Below are 22,437 nucleotides of genomic sequence, written 5' to 3'. Positions count from 1 at the left end.
TTTTAAACTATTGCAAAAAATATAAATGGTACAATCAAATTTAAGTTCTTCGTAAGATAGGTCAAGGGTCAATTTCAAGGTCACAGTTAATTGCCAGTATATGACTTCCTATTCAAGTTCAAGAGTAACTATGGACCTATCTCTGCCAGTTTTGGAGATAAAAGGAAAGCAAAATTTGCAAAGTTCAGTTCATGGTGAAAAGTAGGTCAAAGGTCAATTTTAAGGTCACATTTAGATTGCCAGTATATGACTTCCTATTCAAGTTCAATAGTAACTATGGACCTATCTCTGCCAGTTTTGGAGATAAAAGGGAAGAAAAATTTGCAAAGTACAGTTTATGGTGAAAAGTAGGTCAAAGGTCAATTTTAAGGTCACATTTAGATTGCCAGTATATGACTTCCTATTCAAGTTCAATAGTAACTATGGACCTATCTCAGCCAGTTTTGGAGATAAAAGGAAAGCAAAATTTGCAAAATTCAGTTCATGGTGTAAAGTAGGTCAAAGGTCAATTTTAAGGTCACATTTAGATTGCCAGTATATGACTTCCTATTCAAGTTCAATAGTAACTATGGACCTATCCCTGCCAGTTTTGGAGATAAAAGGGAAGAAAAATTTGCAAAGTTCAGTTCATGGTGAAAAGTAGGTCAAAGGTCAATTTCAAGGTCACATATAGATTGCCAGTATATGACTTCCTATTCAAGTTCAGTAGTAACTACGGACCTATCTCTGCCAGTTTTGGAGATAAAAGGAAAGCAAAATTTGCAAACTTCAATTCATGGTGAAAAGTAGGTCAAAGGTCAATTTCAAGGTCACATTTAGATTGCCAGTATATGACTTCCTATTCAAGTTCAATAGTAACTATGGACCTATCTCAGCCAGTTTTGGAGATAAAAGGGAAGCAAAATTTGCAAAGTTCAGTTCATGGTGAAAAGTAGGTCAAAGGTCAATTTTAAGATCACATTTAGATTGCCAGTATATGACTTCCTATTCAAGTTCAATAGTAACTATGGACCTATCTCTGCCAGTTTTGGAGATAAAAGGGAAGCAAAATTTGCAAAGTTCAGTTCATGGTGAAAAGTAGGTCAAAGGTCAATTTCAAGGTCACAGTAAGATCGCCAGTATATGACTTCCTATTCAACTTCAATAGTAACTATGGACCTATCTCTGCCAGTTTTGGAGATATAAGGGACTAAATGTTATAATTTTGGAGTTACCATAATGTGCCTTAAATTTCGTACAGAAAAAATTAATTAAAATAAAGAAAATGTCATTTTGGTCAAAATTCTTGAAATAGGAGGTGCTCTGAAGTTTCAGAAGTTCAAATTTGATGAAATAATGTCATTTTTGAACACAAGTTGTCTGCTTTGCCAAGCCTTATGTTTTATTTTTCCAGAGTTCAAAATTTATTATCCATTACCGTACTGCACATTTTGCTTTTACCACCAATATGTACTTTTTGATACAGCGTAACTCGAAAACCGTATGGAATACAAAAAAACCGAGACCACCTCAGTGTTGGGCTTTACATGCTCTACAAAATGCAAAAAAGAATGGGTCTCTAGCATTAACGGTTCCCGAATTAGAGACAGTTTTCAGTTTCAGTATCTTATGGCCGCTTCTCCCGTGAAAATGCACCGATTGACCCCAAATTCATGGAGATGAAAGATGACCTGAAGGGTAACACTTTCCAATAATATTATTGGTTAAGTCTGTGTAGTGTCTGAAAAACAGGGCAAAAAAATTTTTTTTCGTAAAAAATTTCATTTTTTTGAAAATTTTGGCCCATTTGACCTTGAAGTAAAGGTCAAAGGTCAAATCCAAGGGTATATTTGAAATCTACACATATGACTTTTGGAAAGCCGTCTATAGAAATTTTTCCCATAACTCCTTCCGTAGGGTAGATAATTAGCATTTAATTTTGCCATTTTTAGACAAGGGTGCATTGTAATGAGTGCCACACCCAGACCCCAATACCGACAAAGCCCAAATTTTACGTGGAACGAGTTGAGATTATAGGTGACCTAAATCCATGAGATGGGTACGGGGGCCCTTACCGTCTAGGAGGAGAAGCGGTAACGGTAGCCGTCCGGCGGAGCTGGCGGAGCCGGCGGAACGATCCGGACGGGACCGAAACCATGTGTACCGCCAGCGCTAACGCTGGTGGTACAATTATTACTTCATTTTTTATAAATACCTTGTTCAGAAGTAAAATATGAGGCCTTATCATAAGTGTTTGTCCAAACACTTTGTTCCTCCCAGAAAAGGGTATCTTAAATTAGTCAAGATAAGTTACAAGTTTACATAATTTCATCAATTACTCTCAGTCAGTGACAAATCAAAAAAGTATGTGTGTGATAGAAAAACAAAAAGCATAAACATCATGTTGTATTCACACCATTTTTAATATAAATCATACAATAAACAAAGGATACTCTTGCATCATGAACTTCAATAATACAATCTGCATCCTTCACCCTTCCTTGAAGTGCTTTAAGTCCTGAAAAATATTATACAGCAACCATTTACAATTTCTTGTTCAAAACTGTAGAGAAACCATATTATAATACTCACTGCAATCGCAAAAACATAAGCAAAATGAAACAAATAAGCACTGTTACAGCCCATTTCCAACATTAAATTACATAAAAACCTTTCCCAACTCAACTGTTTTTAACATGATTGCAGACAAAAAAGGGTCTACAGATGGAGAGTTAATATCTTGTCAATTTGGGATTCCCCACTGCATGTGCTACTAGTAGCTACATGCAACAATTTGCAAAGGTCATATAGCTCATATATGTTCAAGTACAAATCTATGTCTTTAATAGCTAAGCTACTAACCTTTTGCCATATGGCCTGGAAACCAGTTTTTCACATCTTTTAAGGCAAAGTCAAAAGAATGCCGGAATACTTTTGCATGTTTTGCCATCAGATCGCCTCGAGGTGTCAGAATCTATGTGTAATAGTTGTGCTGAAAATATCAAAATGAGAGAAAGTTGAGGCAAAATTAAACCGACAATGTGCAATATCGCTGGTAAACAAAATTTTTAAGGTCAGAACATTCGGTATCTATCATCTTAAACAAGGTTTTTATGCCATTTGTTAGCACTATGTGACATGTTGATACCACCAAACCTGTCCAACTGAAGTTGAGGTCATGTTTGCTGACGACTTTCTCTGCATTAAATTTTTATAAGACATAAATGAAAAAAAATAATAAAAGGTCAAATTCTGTGAGCCTCATAGGTAAACTGTGAGGGTACACCCCCCCCCCTCTCCCATCACAGCTCAAGGTCCTTATTGAAAACTAAGAATCTTGAATTTTTTTCCACAAAAAAAGAAATTACATGATATTTACAATTAAAAGATTGTATTCTCATCTGTGATATTTTCTGTGGAGAAACTGCTTTACGGTTACCTGCATACCTAAATTTTCCCCTTTATTTTACAGAATGAGATGGATGGAATTATGTCATTACACCAACTTCGACCAGGAAATATCACCAATCAAGATGCTTTTGACATTCTGAACTATGTTCAAAATAAGAAAAAAAAACAGTTTCCTGGAAGGATGTGATTGCAGTGATGTCTCAACATCACAATCCTTTGACCACTAAAATGGATAAAAGTGTTAATTTGCACGAAATTTCTTTGAGGTGAAAGAGCAGAGAAAGAAGCTTACAAAAAGTTCTAAGGACAGTGAAAAATGCAAATGCTTTCTGAATCAGAACTTTTCATTTAAGTACACAGCTCCGAGTGTCTGAAACTCAGTGAAATGGACACTTTCTTGTGCCGGGATGGATAATGACTGCACCCCAAGGTGCCCCAAGCTAATGGAAGAAGTTTTACCAGCTGAAAAAGATGGTTTCACCAAAGAAATCAAGAATCTTACATGCCAAGTCAGGGCCGTAGCCTCCGGGGGGGCAGGGGGGGCAGTTGCCCCCCCTGGAAATGGAATTTTCCACACCGTGGTAGGAGGACACCCCCTCCCCCCTCGGGGGCTTCGCCCCCTCGTATCTGCTTACTGCCCCCCCCTGGCATTTTGCTCAGGCTACGGCCCTGCAAGTCAAACAACTTAAAGGAATGAACCAAAGACTTAATAAGGAAAATGCAATCCTGAAGAAGAAAGTCATGTTATACAACCCCAAAAGAATCAACCAAGCTCTCAAAAGAAAGAATAACACCATTAAAAAGGTGAAAGAAAAAAGAGGCAACAAGTGAAAAAAATCAGAGCAGCAAAATTCTAATATGATCAAACAGCTACAAAGCACCAGACAAAAAAATAAAGAGATTCCAGAAATCACAGAGTACTCGTAGGTTTGAAAAGAAAGCCAAGGAAATCAAGACAGAATCAAAGAAAAACACTTCAGATCAATTAATGCAACTAAAGAAAGAATTTAGTGTGCGCCTTGCTGAAAACAAAAAACTGAAACATCAAGCTATGTTATTTGCTAAGAGAGAGGTGTACTTGTACTACGTATCTAACTTGGATAGACTGGAGGGTAGGAAAGAGATAGAAACAAAGAACAGCCAAATACCCCCCCCCCCTCCGAATCAGAGAAGGCTTGCATGTCATTACAAGTGGCCAGTGTATCACAAGCAAATGTATCTCAAGTTTTGAAGGCTGTCATTCATACTGTCATAGACTGTGAATATACAGGAGGCCTCCCAAGCTATGGCACACCACACCAACTTGGTCATGAGATGAAAGTGTTAGCTAGGCAGCAGGTTAAAGAGGCTCGATCTGTAAGTAAAAAATGTGATGGCACGACAAAAACCCTAGGCCACATGGTGGAGACAGAGGTATCAAAGAAAGACCAATCCTTATGCCTTGGTATCAGATGGCAGGTTGGAGGAAGGACAACAAACTATCTGGATAGTATTGGTGACTCTGTCAAAGCGGGTGTGGCATGTACCACTCGGAGCGTGAACCATCCATTCTGCTCATGTGCACAAAGCGCAGGCAAATCTGAGAGACTTCCGGCATGTACAGTCCGTCTCTATCGAGTCATCAATACATTCTTAGCCTTTAATAAACATGCACTGTTCAGAACATACTGCAAATTCAAACATAATCTTTAGAAGTATTCATATCTTATAGATGTTCACCTCTACTGCGATTTCCCTCAGGTGGCCATATCAACACACTAGCCTAGTAAAATCAATACAAAAATAGTAGGCCAACAGCTGAATAAGGACGTCCCGTCCACGGTAGGTTCATCCATGCGTCGAACTGTAATTTGACGCTGATTCTCTATCAAAATTATCAATTAACACATGAATTTTACCTAGAGATATCCCCATCATAGTAAATGTATAATGAGGTAGGAAATGAACTAGCCAATTATAACAGAACAGGTGAATGATAATGGATCATTCATGGAACAGCTCTGCAGCTCTGCTGCGTGTACAATCGGTCAGGACGGATGGTTCACGCAGAACGGACCGTACACGTGACACCAGCCTGGCCAGAGTGCAACGTGCTACCATTGAACATCCAGAAGCCAAGGTCATGTTCAAGGTCAACAAGATAGCCTCATGGTTAAAGTCTCTTAGTGACGGGGAGAAAGCCATTGGGACAAAGCTAGACTAGCAGCCGGCTCGCAAGGTACTGGAAGAGAAGGAAAACCGTCTCGCATTGGCAAACAAAATTAAGCAGAGACTTCTTGAAAGTAGCAACCAAATCCTGGCAAAGGAATACAAGGACAGAGAAAAGTCTGAACAGTGGATAAAAACAGTTTATGGAAGACTGGGAAAATGAATCTAACAATTATTTACATTTACATCATGTCTGTGTATTTCATTGTCTTGCATTTATACACCCATATTTCTTAATAATAAGAATAATAAACCTGTTTATACCAAGAGAGAAAATATCCACACACGACTTTTTACTTTGTTTTCACATATTAACAGTGCACTACACCAGAAATGTTCCCCTCTTCACATTGTGGTCATGTTGTCACAGGGCGCTGCCATGTTGAACTTCCCCGGATGAAGGCTGAGGCCACGGTAAGTGGTCCATAAACAAAGACACAAAAATGCTAGCTTCAATTAACAATCTACTCGAAAAAGCAAAATAAAATAGCCATGTTGTTTATTCATGAACTTTATTTAATTATGATAGAAAACGATCAATATCCTCAACCTTACTTTTCCTCCTAGATTTAAATAGAAACAAAGACTTCTGTTTTTTGTAAGTTTACATTGAAAACTTACCCAATGTGAGGAGGAGGAACACAAGATGCGGAAGTGAAGTTGCAGTTTGATAAGTAAAGTATACAAGAGCGATAAGACTGGTTTGTTTTATGATATAACAACAGATAATTATGACAGAAAAACTCGTGCAATCTGGGCGAAAGAGGGACGGGTTGTTGGTGGACTTTGATACCTCTCCCAGCATTGGAGTAGGAGATACTAGTACTGATGTCGCTTATGAGACGGGTGGCAAAAACTTGAAGAAGGCAGCCGCAGGCCCTGCCCAGAGAAAAGGCAAAGGAATGGATACACGATTCATGGAAGATATCAAAGAAGTGGCGCCTTGTTGACGATAAACTGTGTGGTTTTTTAAATAAGGGATCACGGGGACCTGGCAAAGGTCACAAAACGCGTTGGTTTGTTTACAGTGAAGATGCATGTAAACTTTATTACTATCGCACCCCGCAGGACATTCTTCCGTTAGGAGAGATAGATGTCTCTGCTGCATCTTTCTCGATGAACGCAGATCCTCAAAAGCCTGCAGTGTTTCAGATTAGGTAAACATGTTTTGTTTGTGTACAAGACATTCTAGCTTTGCCTTTTTCTTCTGTTGATATATGCATTTTTCACTTTTACTCATTTCAAACCATATTAATGAGCAAGGTTGGGCAGCTCATCTTATTGTTGAAACCACAAAGCAATTTAAGGCTATCTGGTGTTATGGATATGGGGGCGTCTCAATAGTCCGAAGGTTCATTGGTCAGAAGGTTCATTGGTCCGAAAAGTGGTAACATTTTCATCGATTTTTTAATCAAGGGTTCATTGGTCCGAAGATTTTATAGTGAAAATTCGGACCAATGAACCTTCGGACTATTGAACCTTGGGACTATCGCTACGGCCCCATGGATATCATATTTTTTTATTTTACCAACTGTTTATGTGATCAAATATGTGCAAATCAAGACCAATACCTGGCTATCTTTTCTGTCACATAGGGCAAAGTCATCTTGGAAGCAAGTCAACATGGCTTGAACTACACACACACACACACACACACACACACACACACACACACACACACACACACACACACACACACACACACACACACACACACACACACCCTGCTACTCAGTACAATGATAATAACGAATACTGTATTGTATAATTAAGGCTTCCTTTTGGTCCACTTATAACCCATGTTGTAAGGTCATTATTCTTGTCACACAGGCCTACAACAGTATTAGCATCTTTCTTATCACAGGTAAGTGGCTAGAGGCTGTCTGTCCATGGCTATCTACTTTAAGTGTTGTCTATCAGACCAGTGTGCACACCCCAATACAGTCACAACTAACAAGCTACAACTCATAGTCCAGCTAGGTCATCTGAGCAGTAGTTCAGTAGGGTCATCTGAGTAGTAATCTAACATTTCAGGTACCTCTTAGTTTATTTAGAAAGTCTTGTTTAAGTCATGTGATTTCCACTATGGTTACATTATTTGACTTAATATCTCTAAATGACAGAACTACAACTTGCGGTTTGTCATGAGACTGCATATTATAACTGAGGATATGACTTGCCATTGCTAAGCAATGGGGCTTGTGTCATCACATCCAGTGTATATAACCAAGAAGTTATAACTTCTTGATATAACAGACACCCACAGAGCTGAAAACTTGACAGGGGAAGAAATTCAAAGGTGAAGGAAAATTTGTGTGCTAAAACATTTTGATAGTAGCTTGGAGGGGACATGAACCCTGTGTCATCTTGAGAAACAACTTATTATCATGATAGTACTTTTGGCCTGACCACCATTAACTAGCAGTAGGTATAATATAATCTAGCAGTCAGCACAACGACAAGAGTATGAACAAGATCATTTACTAGGATTGATATATGCTAAGACAGCATATAATATGCACTGTTTCTGTTTAGAGGTCCTCTTAGTATATAATATTCACATATAGCTTGATCAAGTCTTTTGGTTTTTATACCTTGTATTAGTCTTTTTTACTCTGAAAAGAGCATTCCACGGTAATTTTTTCTCCTCTCTGTAAATTCAAGTGTCATGAAGTTTTTCTTAGGAGAGAGGGTGTTACTGAGAGGGGAAATCATGTGAATGACACAATAGGAGGCAAAGTTCACAGTCAGAATTAAAGGGATGTAGGACTCGGGCGTTTTGTATTTTTGTTCTAACTTTGTGACAAAATGTCTTTTATTGACTGCTAGTTCTGTTATATGATGAAGAAAATGACTGTTAAAGTGAACTGCCCATTGTTATATTTTAATTGTACCACCAGCGTTAGCGCTGGCGGTACACATGGTTTCGGTCCCGTCCGGATCGTTCCGCCAGCTCCGCCGGCTCCGCCGGCTCCGCCGGACGGCTACCGTTACCGCTTCTCCTCCTAGACGGTAAGGGCCCCCGTACCCATCTCATGGATTTAGGTCACCTATAATCTCAACTCGTTCCACGTAAAATTTGGGCTTTGTCGGTATTGGGGTCTGGGTGTGGCACTCATTACAATGCACCCTTGTCTAAAAATGGCAAAATTAAATGCTAATTATCTACCCTATGGAAGGAGTTATGGGAAAAATTTCTATAGACGGCTTTCCAAAAGTCATATGTGTAGATTTCAAATATACCCTTGGATTTGACCTTTGACCTTTACTTCAAGGTCAAATGGGCCAAAATTTTCAAAAAAATGAAATTTTTTATGAAAAAAAATTTTTTTGCCCTGTTATTCAGACACTACACAGACTTAACCAATAATATTATTGGAAAGTGTTACCCTTCAGGTCATCTTTCATCTCCATGAATTTGGGGTCAATCGGTGCATTTTCACGGGAGTAGCGGCCATAAGATACCGAAACTGAAAACTGTCTCTAATTCGGGAACTGTTAATGCTAGAGACCCATTCTTTTTTGCATTTTGTAGTGCATGTAAAGCCCAACACTGAAGGTGGTCTCGGTTTTTTTGTATTCCATACGGTTTTTGAGTTACGCTGTATCAAAAAGTACATATTGGTGGTAAAAGCAAAATGTGCAGTACGGTAATGGATAATAAATTTTGAACTCTGGAAAAATAAAACATAAGGCTTGGCAAAGCAGACAACTTGTGTTCAAAAATGACATTATTTCATCAAATTTGAACTTCTGAAACTTCAGAGCACCTCCTATTTCAAGAATTTTGACCAAAATGACATTTTCTCTATTTTAATTAATTTTTTCTGTACGAAATTTAAGGCACATTATGGTAACTCCAAAATTATAACATTTAGTCCCTTATATCTCCAAAACTGGCAGAGATAGGTCCATAGTTACTATTGAAGTTGAATAGGAAGTCATATACTGGCTATCTTACTGTGACCTTGAAATTGACCTTTGACCTACTTTTCACCATGAACTGAACTTTGCAAATTTTGCTTCCCTTTTATCTCCAAAACTGGCAGAGATAGGTCCATAGTTACTATTGAACTTGAATAGGAAGTCATATACTGGCAATCTAAATGTGATCTTAAAATTGACCTTTGACCTACTTTTCACCATGAACTGAACTTTGCAAATTTTGCTTCCCTTTTATCTCCAAAACTGGCTGAGATAGGTCCATAGTTACTCTTGAACTTGAATAGAAAGTCATATACTGGCAATCTAAATGTGACCTTGAAATTGACCTTTGACCTACTTTTCACCATGAATTGAACTTTGCAAATATTGCTTTCCTTTTATCTCCAAAACTGGCAGAGATAGGTCCATAGTTACTATTGAACTTGAATAGGAAGTCATATACTGGCAATCTATATGTGACCTTAAAATTGACCTTTGACCTACTTTTCACCATGAATTGAACTTTGCAAATTTTGCTTTCCTTTTATCTCCAAAACTGGCAGAGATAGCTCCATAGTTACTATTGAACTTGAATAGGAAGTCATATACTGGCAATCTAAATGTGATCTTAAAATTGACCTTTGACCTACTTTTCACCATGAACTGAACTTTGCAAATTTTGCTTCCCTTTTATCTCCAAAACTGGCTGAGATAGGTCCATAGTTACTCTTGAACTTGAATAGAAAGTCATATACTGGCAATCTAAATGTGACCTTGAAATTGACCTTTGACCTACTTTTCACCATGAATTGAACTTTGCAAATATTGCTTTCCTTTTATCTCCAAAACTGGCAGAGATAGGTCCATAGTTACTATTGAACTTGAATAGGAAGTCATATACTGGCAATCTATATGTGACCTTAAAATTGACCTTTGACCTACTTTTCACCATGAATTGAACTTTGCAAATTTTGCTCTCCTTTTATCTCCAAAACTGGCAGAGATAGCTCCATAGTTACTATTGAACTTGAATAGGAAGTCATATACTGGCAATCTAAATGTGACCTTAAAATTGACCTTTGACCTACTTTACACCATGAACTGAACTTTGCAAATTTTGCTTTTCTTTTATCTCCAAAACTGGCTGAGATAGGTCCGTAGTTACTATTGAACTTGAATAGAAAGTCATATACTGGCAATCTAAATGTGACCTTGAAATTGACCTTTGACCTACCTTTCACCATGAATTGAACTTTGCAAATTTTGCTTTCCTTTTATCTCCAAAACTGGCAGAGATAGGTCCGTAGTTACTATTGAACTTGAATAGGAAGTCATATACTGGCAATCTATATGTGACCTTAAAATTGACTTTTGACCTACTTTTCACCATGAATTGAACTTTGCAAATTTTGCTTTCCTTTTATCTCCAAAACTGGCAGAGATAGGTCCGTAGTTACTATTGAACTTGAATAGGAAGTCATATACTGGCAATCTAAATGTGACCTTAAAATTGACCTTTGACCTACTTTTCACCACGAATTGAACTTTGCAAATTTTGCTTTCCTTTTATCTCCAAAACTGGCAGAGATAGGTCCGTAGTTACTATTGAACTTGAATAGGAAGTCATATACTGGCAATCTAAATGTGATCTTAAAATTGACCTTTGACCTACTTTTCACCATGAACTGAACTTTGCAAATTTTTCTTTCCTTTTATCTCCAAAACTGGCAGAGATAGGTCCGTAGTTACTATTGAACTTGAATAGGAAGTCATATACTGGCAATCTAAATGTGACCTTAAAATTGACCTTTGACCTACTTTACACCATGAACTGAATTTTGCAAATTTTGCTTTTCTTTTATCTCCAAAACTGGCAGAGATAGGTCCGTAGTTACTATTGAACTTGAATGGGAAGTCATATACTGGCAATCTAAATGTGATCTTAAAATTGACCTTTGACCTACTTTTCACCATGAACTGAACTTTGCAAATTTTTCTTCCCTTTTATCTCCAAAACTGGCAGAGTTAGGTCCATAGTTACTATTGAACTTGAATAGGAAGTCATATACTGGCAATCTAAATGTGACCTTAAAATTGACCTTTGACCTACTTTACACCATGAACTGAATTTTGCAAATTTTGCTTTTCTTTTATCTCCAAAACTGGCTGAGATAGGTCCGTAGTTACTATTGAACTTGAATAGAAAGTCATATACTGGCAATCTAAATGTGACCTTAAAATTGACCTTTGACCTACTTTTCACCATGAACTGAACTTTGCAAATTTTGCTTTCCTTTTGTCTCCAAAACTGGCAGAGATAGGTCCATAGTTACTCTTGAACTTGAATAGGAAGTCATATACGTGCAATTTACTGTGACCTTGAAATTGACCCTTGACCTATCTTACGAAGAACTTAAATTTGATTGTACCATATATATTTTTTTGCAAAAGTTTAAAAATTCTTGTTGATTACATTTTAACAGCTTGTCAAGCACAAAACTGGTGGCTGTGTCCCTTATTTTGTGTATGTGGGGGTCTATACGAATGCGCTTGCTCCAGCTGGTGGTACAATATTCGGAGGCGGTATCGCCTCTCTGATCCTCTAGTTTTAAAAGTCTTTACCACTTAAATATGCTTTATGCTATGTGGGAAGTCATGACATGTTATCCGTTCAACTGTCCCTCTGACTAATCTGCAATGCTAAATGAACTGGAGATTTTGCATCAAGAAGTTACAACTTCTTGCTCAGATGTCACAATCTGTTTGGATAATTGTAAAAATTAGAAGTTAATAGATTATCTTAAGATCAGTTGCAAATGACAATCTCTTTTTTCCCCCAGTATATCTGCTAGTACTGAAAATGTTTTAAAGATTGTTTCATCAAAATTTGTCTAAGGTTAATTATTAATTATCCCATGGCCAATTTAAAATCTGAGAGATTTCAATGAGAATGATAAGGCAAGCTTGCATTGTGATATAGACAATACACACATTTATTTCATTCAATTGCCATAAATATTGTATGACTGAATTGTAAGTCATGTTAACCATACAAAATCTTCATTTCCATTTATCCTTACACTAATTTACAGTGCATATAAACAAGTATATCATTTCTATTCACATTTATTTTTTTTATCATTATTTATGTATTTGCTTATATTGGAATTATTATATTTGTTTATGTATTTCTTATTTTATTATTATATTTGTTCATTTATTTATTTTGCAGCACACCACATAAAACATATGACATAGGAGCCCAAGACAAACAGACAATGCTCTATTGGTTACAGGAACTCCAGAAAAAGAGAAGGGAGTTTAGCAAGAAAAAGTCACTTCAAATTCATAAGGTATGAAGAATAACTTAGATGTTTGTCCTTTAAAACTCTTAGTCATTGTCAGTATAGTCATAAATGAAAAAGCGTGTTATTTTTTTTACTTGGCTCCTAAATGAGCTAATAATACATGCTCATGCTACCTCAAACAAGTAAAAGTGATGTGGTCATATTGTTTTCTCTTTTACCCTCTTGAAAAAAAGGGACAAAACTGACATCATTTTTGTATTTTTATAGTTACTGTGTAGATAGAACAAACAAATGTATTAAGTCTTTTTTGTCTTTTACATTGCTTTGAAAACCTCAAAAGTTCACCCTGAGCTTCAGAGATAACTTGACACTAACCTCTTCACAATAGCCTATCTTCATCGTGTCAAGTTACCTCTGACCACATTCGATTGCCCCCGCCGCCCGCCAATCAAATTTAAAGCCCGCACTCAATGACTCATTGAACAATCTAGCCAATGAACGCGAACGAGTCAAAGCGCGCTTTGTTCAAATCCAGACCAATCAAAGATAAGGCTGAATATCAGGGACTTGCCCTAACCTGTGGGCAGCACGCAAAATACATCATCCCTCAGTAGATAATGATGCAGGGCCTCAAAATGCTCTGGTTTCAATTCCGATACTCATATTTTGCAAAGAATCAAGAGATAACACGTTATTTTATGTAGTCACTCGTAGGAGACGCCATGCTTTCTTTGTGTACGGTTATGCACTCGGAACTACTCGGATGTCTCCGCACTCGACAAATAACTTTGTTGTTAGTATGGAGCTTGCGGAATCAGCCGAGGATTACCGATTGACAGTCAACCAATCAGCGTTTTCACCAAACTTTGGTCAAAAATTTTGAAACTTGGATTCGATTGGCTTATATAAACTAGGTCAAACTATTTTCGTCAGAGGTAACTTGACACGATGAAGATAGGCTATTGTGAAGAGGTTAGTGTCAAGTTATCTCTGAAGCTCAGGGTGCAAAAGTTGGGTCTTATGATATATTTTTTAATTTGATGTGTTAAGCCAACCCCAGAAACCATGTATGTGTACTAAACTCATCAAGCTCTCTATCAGTGTATTGAGAGAGAAAGAGGGAGAGTGTTGAAAAAATTATTAGAAACATATGATGAAGTTCATTTATTTATCATTTTTCAGTCCAATCGCAGTCAGACCAGTGAGGCTGGAGAAGACCAGGATGTGCCTGCCATACTAAGCCCAGTAGACATTCCTGTTGGGAAGGTTGGTGAGCACAGTTACATGGGTGGTGATTCCAACACTGGCTTCACAAACTGGTCGATCAGGAATCTCAAGACAGAAATTATGAACAGTATGGCATCTCTGAAGACTCGAAGGCTTTCAAATATGCAAGGTTTGTTTGTTAGTAGTGGCTGTGAACTTCAAATAATATGGTAAAATGTCAAAATTTTATGTACTGTTTGATTATCTTGAAAACAAAAAGGTTTTCAAATATGCAAGTTTTGTCCTTAGTGTTTGTGTGATTTTAATAATATTATCAAATAAACTTTCAAGAATTTATTGAATGTTGTTATTATTATTATTATTATTATTATTATTATTATTATTATTATTATTATTATTATAAAGAGGGGATTTTTATGGCAAGGTGAAACAAGTCAAGTTTGAAATTGATATAATAAATATTGCATTTTTAAATGTGCTAAAATGTAGTGGAAATACAAAATAAACATCTACAATGCTGATCTGTAGAATACATTTAAAAACAATATTTTGAATGATATAATTCTTTGAACTTCAAATTGGGCATGGAGGGAAAGGTGGAGAAAAATCCAAATTCATTTCATGGAGTATTTCTCAATATGGCCCATGGCTGTATCTTTGGCATGCATGTCAATTCATAATTTTTGCCTGTCTTATTAAAGTTATTGACAAGGACTGATGAAGTTTTTTTCTTCAGTTTGGTTTTATAAGAAAAAGAAAGCTATCTCGTGGTTTAGAAGTGATACGCTGTAAATAAACCTCATAAATTTTCTCATAACAATGCTCCCTGTTATGCAGAGACTATGTATCAAACTTACCAGTCTGAGACTGACGTTATGTGTATGATTTCTAACACTTCTCTTTTTACTTGAATCTTCACATACAGATGTGCAATAAATGTACTTCTCTATATATATATGTAATACTATGTTATACTATATTATGTGTACTAGTACTAGTGCTATTCTATTCCAAGCTCATCAATACAAGTGCAGTATTATTATTGTATTCCAGACTCGGGCACAAGCCCCATGCATTCCCCTAGCACAGAACAATCAGCAGTGGCCATAGGGGATGAAGCTGCTGCTTCACAGCTAAAACCACCTCAACAAAAGATGAATAAAAGTGCAAGCTTGAAGAGAATGTTTGCACCCCGTCCAACTAGTAAATTTTGGACAAATGCCACTGATGATGTTGTATGTGGAGAAATTTCTGAACCTAAGATTGTGAGTCAAGAAGTCACTTGCCAAAAATGCAAGCAGGTGAGCATTCTACATAAATAATTGCATTATATTATATGTTTTTGCATAAAAGACCAGAAGCATATATGTTACTGAAGTGCAGTAAAGTTTACATAATATACATCATAACTGCTTTTAGTAATTTTGGAATTTATTTTCTCTGTTTTTATTTTCTCTTTTAATTTTAGTCTCATGCAGACATACTTTTTCAAATGACTTTATTTCTCTATTTTCCACACTTTCTTTTTTTATTTGTATTTCACATTTTAAACAAAAGCTTCAACAGTATGTTGTCCACCTGAAAGATGAAGTTCAGACTGTGGAAGAGGAACTTGTAGCAAACAGAGAACTTGTTAAACTTATGCAAAAACAAATGGTCTCCCTTACAAAAAGTGAAGCCTCAAGGTACTTTTTGGTATTCTCCGTCTTGCTAGATACCGGTAGATATGGCACTCTCTAGCTTATGGGTTTTGTTTTTGAGAAATGAGTGTTACGTAATAAGTGAGTTTTAATGGGTTTTGACAGAGTTTTGCCCTTGACATAAAAGTTGTGAGAAAGCTAAGTTTTTTCTTCTTAGTTTGTACATAGTTCATACATAGATACACAGATAAATACAGAGATGGAGATATATGCTCTTCATTTCAGAGAGGCTGTCATGATAGCCAAGACAGATGCAGATATGTTTAACATCATTAAAGAAAAGGATAAACAACTTGTAGACCTAGAATACTTACTTGAAGCAACTCATGAAGAGAAAGCATTAACAACAGACCGAATGAGGTATTTTTGGCAATTTGTTTAATGGTTTCCTGTGGGGTTATTACATAAACTGTTATGTGTACTGGGGGTGCTTTCTGTTGGGATATTTCAGTATTTTATATCAATTTTCTTGATTGAACAAAGGAATCATGCATTGAAATGAAATGTGGCTACATGGCAAATATACTTTGGTTTCAGGTCTCTGGTTTGTGAAGTCCAAAGCCTAAAAGATAAAATAACAGTTTGTGAAGAAATGATAATGGCCAAAGACCAAGTTGTGATGGCCCTCACTGATCAGATTTATGAGCTGGAAGGTCAGTTACAGAAGAATACAAAACCTCCTGCAACAAATAGCAGCACCAATACAACTCTGCAGAGAATGCCTCATGCTCAGGAGTTGGATGAGCTTAAGGTATACTTGTTTTAGTACTGATGAATGTTGTGATGTGCCACACTTTTAGCTATAAATATATGCACATTTCTGTCTTACTTGCAATTTTAAATCTAGTATAATATGGACTATGAGTAGCCGTTCTAACCTGGATATCTCCCAGTATATTAACATTTAAATATTTGGTACAACTTTCAAGGAGCATGATATTTTCAAACTAGCAAGATTGTCTTACAGATATTAAATAACTGGTAACTAATTGTTATTGCAAATTTATTCTTATCTATTCTGATAACTAAGTCTAATTTCCTTCACATTTTAGGACAAATGTGCAGCTTTTGAAATCCAGAATAGATTTCTTAATAAAGAAATCCTAGAGCTCAACCAATTGAGGAAAGACGTCAATGAGAGAGAGAACTCTTGGAATGCGTAAGGTTTATTTTTGCATAAGCGTAGCATGGTGAAGTGAAGTTTGTATGACTTTTTAGAAATGATGTAAAAATTACATTAGGGCATTTAAAAAATAACTGCAATTGAATATTTAAAACCAGATCAATGTGTTTATTTATTTATTTATTTATTTATTTATTTTTAAATAGGAAATGCACAGAACTGGAGGCTAAATACTTTCAACTGGAAAGCAAATTTTTCATTCTCCTCAATGAAATGAAAGGACCAAGGAAAGGTATAATTAAATATAACACACAGGCATGTATGCGCGCACGCGCACACACACACACACACACACAGAGAGAGAGAGAGAGAGAGAGAGAGAGAGAGTAAATAATTTTAAACAGTGCCTTCATTTTTTAAATCGATTCATGCAGTTTGTCTTGTGCCCTAATAACGTATGTCATTTACATGTACCAAGGATCCAAGCTTCATGGAAAGCTTATGTCATAATTTGACATATTTCAGATGAAGATCAGAGTCAAGAACTAGTAAATAGACTACTGGAGGATGCCATGGAGTCAGAAGTGGTGGAGCGAGTAGAGAGATCTTATACTGCATCAGGAAAGTATGTACAGCAAAAAGTTCAGGTGCAGCTGCATGTGGTGAATATGCAAAAACTCATTTCAAGTTAATTTTTATTTTCAATTAAGTATTTGAGAAAAATCTTTTTTCTGCTATTTACTGCTAACACCTACCTTACAAAAAGGAGGAATTATGACTGACAAATAATAGTCTTCATTTTCATTATTATCATAGCTACCATTCAGACTGTGATAGATTTGGTTTCTACAAACAGCCACTGTCTCTGGTAGATGAGGAAGACTTTTTGGTCAGTCATGCCAAACTGTTACAACAGAAATCAGACCAGCTGGCTGACAAGGCAAAGGCAAGTATGAGTCTTATAAGATGAAAATGGGACAGTTTGGTTTTTACATTGAATTCATTGTAGCCTTGGAATATTTTATTTTTATTTTTTTCATGAGGAAAATGTAAGTTTTGCGAGATGCAAAAATTTTGATATTGGAAAGCAGTATTGGACATTTTTATTATTGAAATACACATCTTGGATGGTATATATTTGATGCATTATAATCTTTTTATTCTTTGCATATTGATATGTTGTTAATTGTGTCATAACATGGTTCTCTTGGGGGATTTAGATTAAACATAATTTGCCTTTTAGGAAGAAGAAAATCACATCTCCAAGAATGTAAAATGGGAGAACTTTGTGGTTGCTTTAGAGAAATCCAGAGACCCTCGTCGTGCCTCAGAACTGAAGTCATTGGTTAGAGGAGGAATACCACCACAGTTCAGAGAGAAAGTTTGGAGAATGTAAGGATTTTGGAAAATTTTATGTGGACATGGGTAGTGTTTTATACCATTGGAATTAAAAGTACTGGAAATAATATAGATTATTTGATGAAGATTATTGACTTAAACAGATATTCTTTTAAAAGTTTAAATTCATGTGATTTGTTTGCCAATAATTTTATATTTCCCATCAACAGTCATTAGAGATTCCACTACAGTTCTTCAAATATAATTCTCTGAATATCAGTTTCCAGATAGGTAACCATCATTTGTGATTCTTTCATGTTTTTCTAATAAGTTATTTACTTTCTCATTTCAGCTGCATAGGTTTTAGAATCAGCAAACTGAGAGACAGACTGGGCTGTGGATACTACCAAAATCTTCTCTCTTCTAAAGTGAAAACTAGTAACAATAGGGCAAATCCTGCTGCTAAACAGGTAATTAAAATTCCAATGTGTTTGTATATTTCATCAAAACTGAATTTTGATTTTCATTATAGTGTAAATTATCTAGTAAAATTCTGCTAAAAGGATGCTAATTCTGTAATTTCACTTTACTTAGACCCGTTCCCATACCTAGGTGAATCTAGCAGGATCTACCCATCTTAAGGTTTTTTTGGTAAATTGCATTCAGCTTAAGCAGCTCTGATGTCTGTCAAGCCTACTGAAGCTGTTAGAGGGTAATTAAATATCATTTAGAAGCTTCAGTAGGCATGCCAGACATCCAAGTCACTTAAGCTGAAGGCAATTTAGGGACAATTCTCTCGGAGATGTTTTGATCCCTGCTAGATGAATCTAGGTATGGGAATGGGAATGGGGTCTAAGACTTATTTTAGTAATATAAAATAACTAACTGTAAATAACTGGAACTGTGTTCACTTAAGATGTCTTCATTTGTTGTAGATATATAAATTCATATGACATTGTGTGTGTAACAACTGTTTGTTGTATTACAAAAACTAAAACAGACAGATGTTTTTTTTTATATCTTTACTTTAGATTGAATTAGATCTCCTCAGAACATTACCAAACAACAAGCATTATGAGAGCCTAAATTCTGACGGCATTCCCAAGCTACGTCGCGTACTTCTTGCTTACAGTAGACACAACCCATGTGTTGGATATTGCCAGGTTAGTATGCATTTGTTTTGTGGGTTCGGATTTTCAGGTGTATGTCCTTTTATATTAATATATGATTTATAAAAGATTCAGGGACAATATATGGGAGTTTCATTGTCCTAAATTATCCCCTTTTCTTTAGAGATATTCTGATACCCAAAGCATGTTACCTACTAGTTACCTACTACCTAGCAAATTCATGTGTATCCTGAGTTTCAGTGATTGCTTGAAACTAGTCTCGAATTTCAGCTTGCCAAACCCATTTATTTACAGCATGTAAAGTGAAAATGCAAGTCATATTTGTAACCCTTCAACTGAACCTCGCCAGATGAAATTTTGGATATTTTGAGTTTTGAACTCATACTGATCTTTCTATTTACAGGGTATGAACAGACTGGCAGCATGGGCCATGCTCTTTCTTCCAGAGGAGGAGGCATTTTGGTGTTTAGTTGGGATTATGGATTATATCATGCCTCCAGATTATTTTGGAAAAACTATGATGGCAGCACAGGCTGATCAAGTAAGAATTCCAAATTGAACAATCTATAACAATAAATAAACTACTATTTTAATTTTTCACTATGATATGATATTGGTAGCAGGTTGCATTTTGACAGTTTTAATGATTATGTTATTTTCTTTATGTCATTTGATAGTTCATAACCTAATAACTGTGTCTTGAATACTCAGTTTAGCAGATTAATTTTCTTTTTCAAGTGTATGCTATTATTTTTTGTTTTTCTTTCAGAGGGTTGTTAAGGATTTGATAGCAGAAAAACTCCCCAGAATCAATGCACACTTTGAAAAAAATGAGCTTGACATTTCCTTATTCACATTTAATTGGTTTTTGACCCTTTTTGTTGACAATGTTCCCCCAGAAACCACCCTGAGGATATGGGACAGTTTTCTATTAGAGGGAAACAAGGTTTGTATTTTAAAAGAAACGTAACCATGTTGTACAGTATATTTTGATATCTATGCTAAGATAATGATTTTAATTCAGCAGCAGTTAGCATGTTTTTCTTTGTAATGGACATGTTGCAACGTGATTCTTTGTTTCTCCGTTGTTATGTTCTATTGTGTTTAAAATCTAATTATATCAATTTTATTTTGCTTTAGGTGCTGTTCCGCTTCTGTCTGGCTTTTCTCAAGTTTAAAGAAGAAGACATTTTGAAGCAAAGGGATATGATTTCTTTAAATAATTATTTGAGGACTTTGGGTGAAAAAATTTTTGACGTTGGGAGATTATCCCAGGTAAGGATATTCTGATATACTGGATGGATTGATGAGACTAAAACTTCCAAGAATATATGTAATGTTCATTACTATTTTTTTTTTTTTTTAATTTGGAATATTTACCGTATTCAACTGTATATTGAATAAATGTAACTTTCAATCTGGTAGTTTTTGTCCTTTGCAGATAGCATTCACAGAATTGAATCCATTCCCTATGAAATTTGTCAAGCAAAGAAGAGCTTTCCATCTTCCACAAGTTCAGGTCAGTTAGTTTGAAAATTTTGAATATCATGTAATGATTCATATTAACATAACCAACATTCCATTTTAGATCTAAAAAATATTGTATCTCATTGAAAGAAATTTTATATACATCGAGTCTGGAAACGTATAAGGAAGCAGGCCCAAATATTCTGTAAAATGGTGACATATTTATAACATTTTCTCTTTAATGACTGCATAGATTGAAATACTTTATTTGGCCTGTTTCAATGAGCACAAAAAAGTAATTTCAGTCAGCTATTATCCTTTCTCATTCTAGCTTGAACTTGAGGAACTGGATGCCTTGAGAGGTGAAATTCGTGAAAAGAAAGATCAAACAGATCTTATGGAGTTCTCAAGTGATGATGATCTGTAGTGGACAGTCTTCAACATGAGATGGAAAAAAATTACACAACATAATCACAAGAATTTAGTGTATTGACAATTTACAATCAACATGGGGAACAGCAGTCATTTTATGTGGCTAAGGACTATAGTTAATGATAAAACAATGCAATCACAGCTGCACAGACTTCAAGCAAACTAGAACAATCAAACTAAAGTGATAGCATTGATTTCCAAATATCGGTCTGATCTGATATTCATTTATGTGTCCTAATAATACCCACGGCCTTCTCAATAGGACTATATTTCACACCAAAGTGACAATCTTATTAAAGTGCTCCTCCCAGATACTGAAAAAGAATGCACTAGGGAACACTATCATTAAACTGCTGTAAATCGGCCACAAATAAACAGACAACAATTTTCAAACCTGAACTTTGAATACATGGTTGGGAGTTGTTAAGAGAAAATGGTAACAGATATGGTCTTTCAAAGTGCCAATTTTTCATTACTCAGTAAGAAGTTCTGTTGTAACAGTATGAAGTTGTGATTTAACATATCATCATGTGCATACCAGAACACCTGTTTGTGCCTGCAGCAGCATTTTCAAGCTTTTTAAGTTTTAAAAAAGGAAATGTACACAAGGCTTCATAAATATAATTAACTTTTTTTATTTAGAAACCTCAAGTATAACAACAAATAATAAAACAAAAATAATATTTGGCTTTGTTTATTATCATTATGCATGAAGAACATTCTATCAGTACTCATGTCATAAAGATGGGCCTGTTATATAGATTTTTTTAGACTGATGAATCATCGATAAATGACAACTGTAGTAAAGACTGCTTCAAATACCTTAAATAGTGACCATGTTTCAAGTCATTAGTGTGTTTACTAATATTAGTCGGAAGCTAGTGTTGAGCACTTATTGGACATCATTTCAAAAAGTTAACAGCAATAGCCAAATAGGCAATGGCATTATCATCCTTAATTTTTTCCAGATTCTTGTTCCGAGGGCATTTTAAATGGCTTATCATACTGCATCAGATGCATAAAAGCCTTTTGATCATCAAATGCATCATTTTCTAAGATAATAAAATAGTTTTTATCCTTAATTTTGACTGTAGAAAAAGGTCCAGGTACATCTGGAATTGCCATTTCTTCTGCCTTAAACTGAGTTTTCTTTTCTCTCATGAAAAATGACTTGTGAACTGCTGTAAAAA

General features: G+C 35.7%; 2 protein-coding genes across 8 annotated transcripts in view; one reads left to right on the top strand and one right to left on the bottom strand.

Moving 5' to 3' along the window:
- LOC106153657 (mitochondrial ribosome-associated GTPase 1) overlaps positions 1-7,191 on the bottom strand; it is a 13,494-nt gene extending 6,303 nt beyond the window's left edge. For 2 of the 4 annotated variants that reach the window (XM_087000334.1, XM_087000337.1), the window contains exons 1-4: positions 5,863-6,030; positions 2,842-2,971; positions 2,433-2,497; positions 2,195-2,269 (exon numbers count right to left, since the gene is read on the bottom strand). In XM_087000334.1, the coding sequence (XP_086856460.1) occupies positions 2,195-2,269; positions 2,433-2,497; positions 2,842-2,929 (228 nt within the window). In that variant the 5' untranslated portion in view covers positions 2,930-2,971; positions 5,863-6,030. Of the gene's footprint in view, positions 1-2,194; positions 2,270-2,432; positions 2,498-2,841; positions 2,972-5,862; positions 6,031-7,169 lie in introns of those variants that run through there. The other 2 variants (XM_087000336.1, XM_087000335.1) reach the window with 2 other exon arrangements.
- Positions 6,198-21,930, top strand: LOC106153714 (TBC1 domain family member 2B). Of its 4 annotated transcripts, none has more exons than XM_087000321.1 (19): positions 6,198-6,755; positions 12,755-12,875; positions 14,013-14,226; positions 15,111-15,358; positions 15,615-15,742; positions 15,983-16,117; positions 16,295-16,508; positions 16,810-16,916; positions 17,087-17,172; positions 17,406-17,505; positions 17,697-17,830; positions 18,128-18,272; positions 18,571-18,688; positions 19,250-19,381; positions 19,752-19,889; positions 20,118-20,294; positions 20,489-20,623; positions 20,790-20,867; positions 21,147-21,930. In XM_087000321.1, the coding sequence occupies exons 1-19, from the start codon at positions 6,715-6,717 to the stop codon at positions 21,240-21,242; spliced, it is 2,547 nt and encodes an 848-aa protein (XP_086856447.1). In that variant the 5' UTR covers positions 6,198-6,714; the 3' UTR covers positions 21,243-21,930. The 4 variants fall into 4 exon arrangements, with proteins under 4 accessions (XP_086856447.1, XP_013383213.2, XP_013383218.2 ...); XM_013527759.2 differs by having other exon boundaries at positions 6,199-6,755; positions 17,697-17,826; positions 18,124-18,272; XM_013527764.2 differs by lacking the exon at positions 6,198-6,755 and adding an exon at positions 7,486-7,632 and having other exon boundaries at positions 17,697-17,826; positions 18,124-18,272.
- The last annotated feature ends 507 nt before the right edge of the window (positions 21,931-22,437 follow it).

The sequence above is a fragment of the Lingula anatina genome, chromosome 1 (genome assembly GCF_051362555.1).
Source record: "Lingula anatina isolate TDL-2025a chromosome 1, LinAna3.0, whole genome shotgun sequence".
Classification (NCBI taxonomy): Eukaryota; Metazoa; Brachiopoda; class Lingulata; order Lingulida; family Lingulidae; genus Lingula; species Lingula anatina.
Note: the sequence above shows the minus strand (reverse complement) of the source record. Positions and strands in the feature narration are given on the sequence as shown.

Coding starts and splice junctions, on each gene's coding strand:
- LOC106153714 (XM_087000321.1), top strand. CDS start 6,715: ATGAACGCAGATCCTCAAAAGCCTGCAGTGTTTCAGATTAG. Junction 16,118..16,294: donor TTAACAACAGACCGAATGAG/GTATTTTTGGCA, acceptor CTTTGGTTTCAG/GTCTCTGGTTTGTGAAGTCC. Junction 17,831..18,127: donor GGCTGACAAGGCAAAGGCAA/GTATGAGTCTTA, acceptor CCTTTTAGGAAG/AAGAAAATCACATCTCCAAG.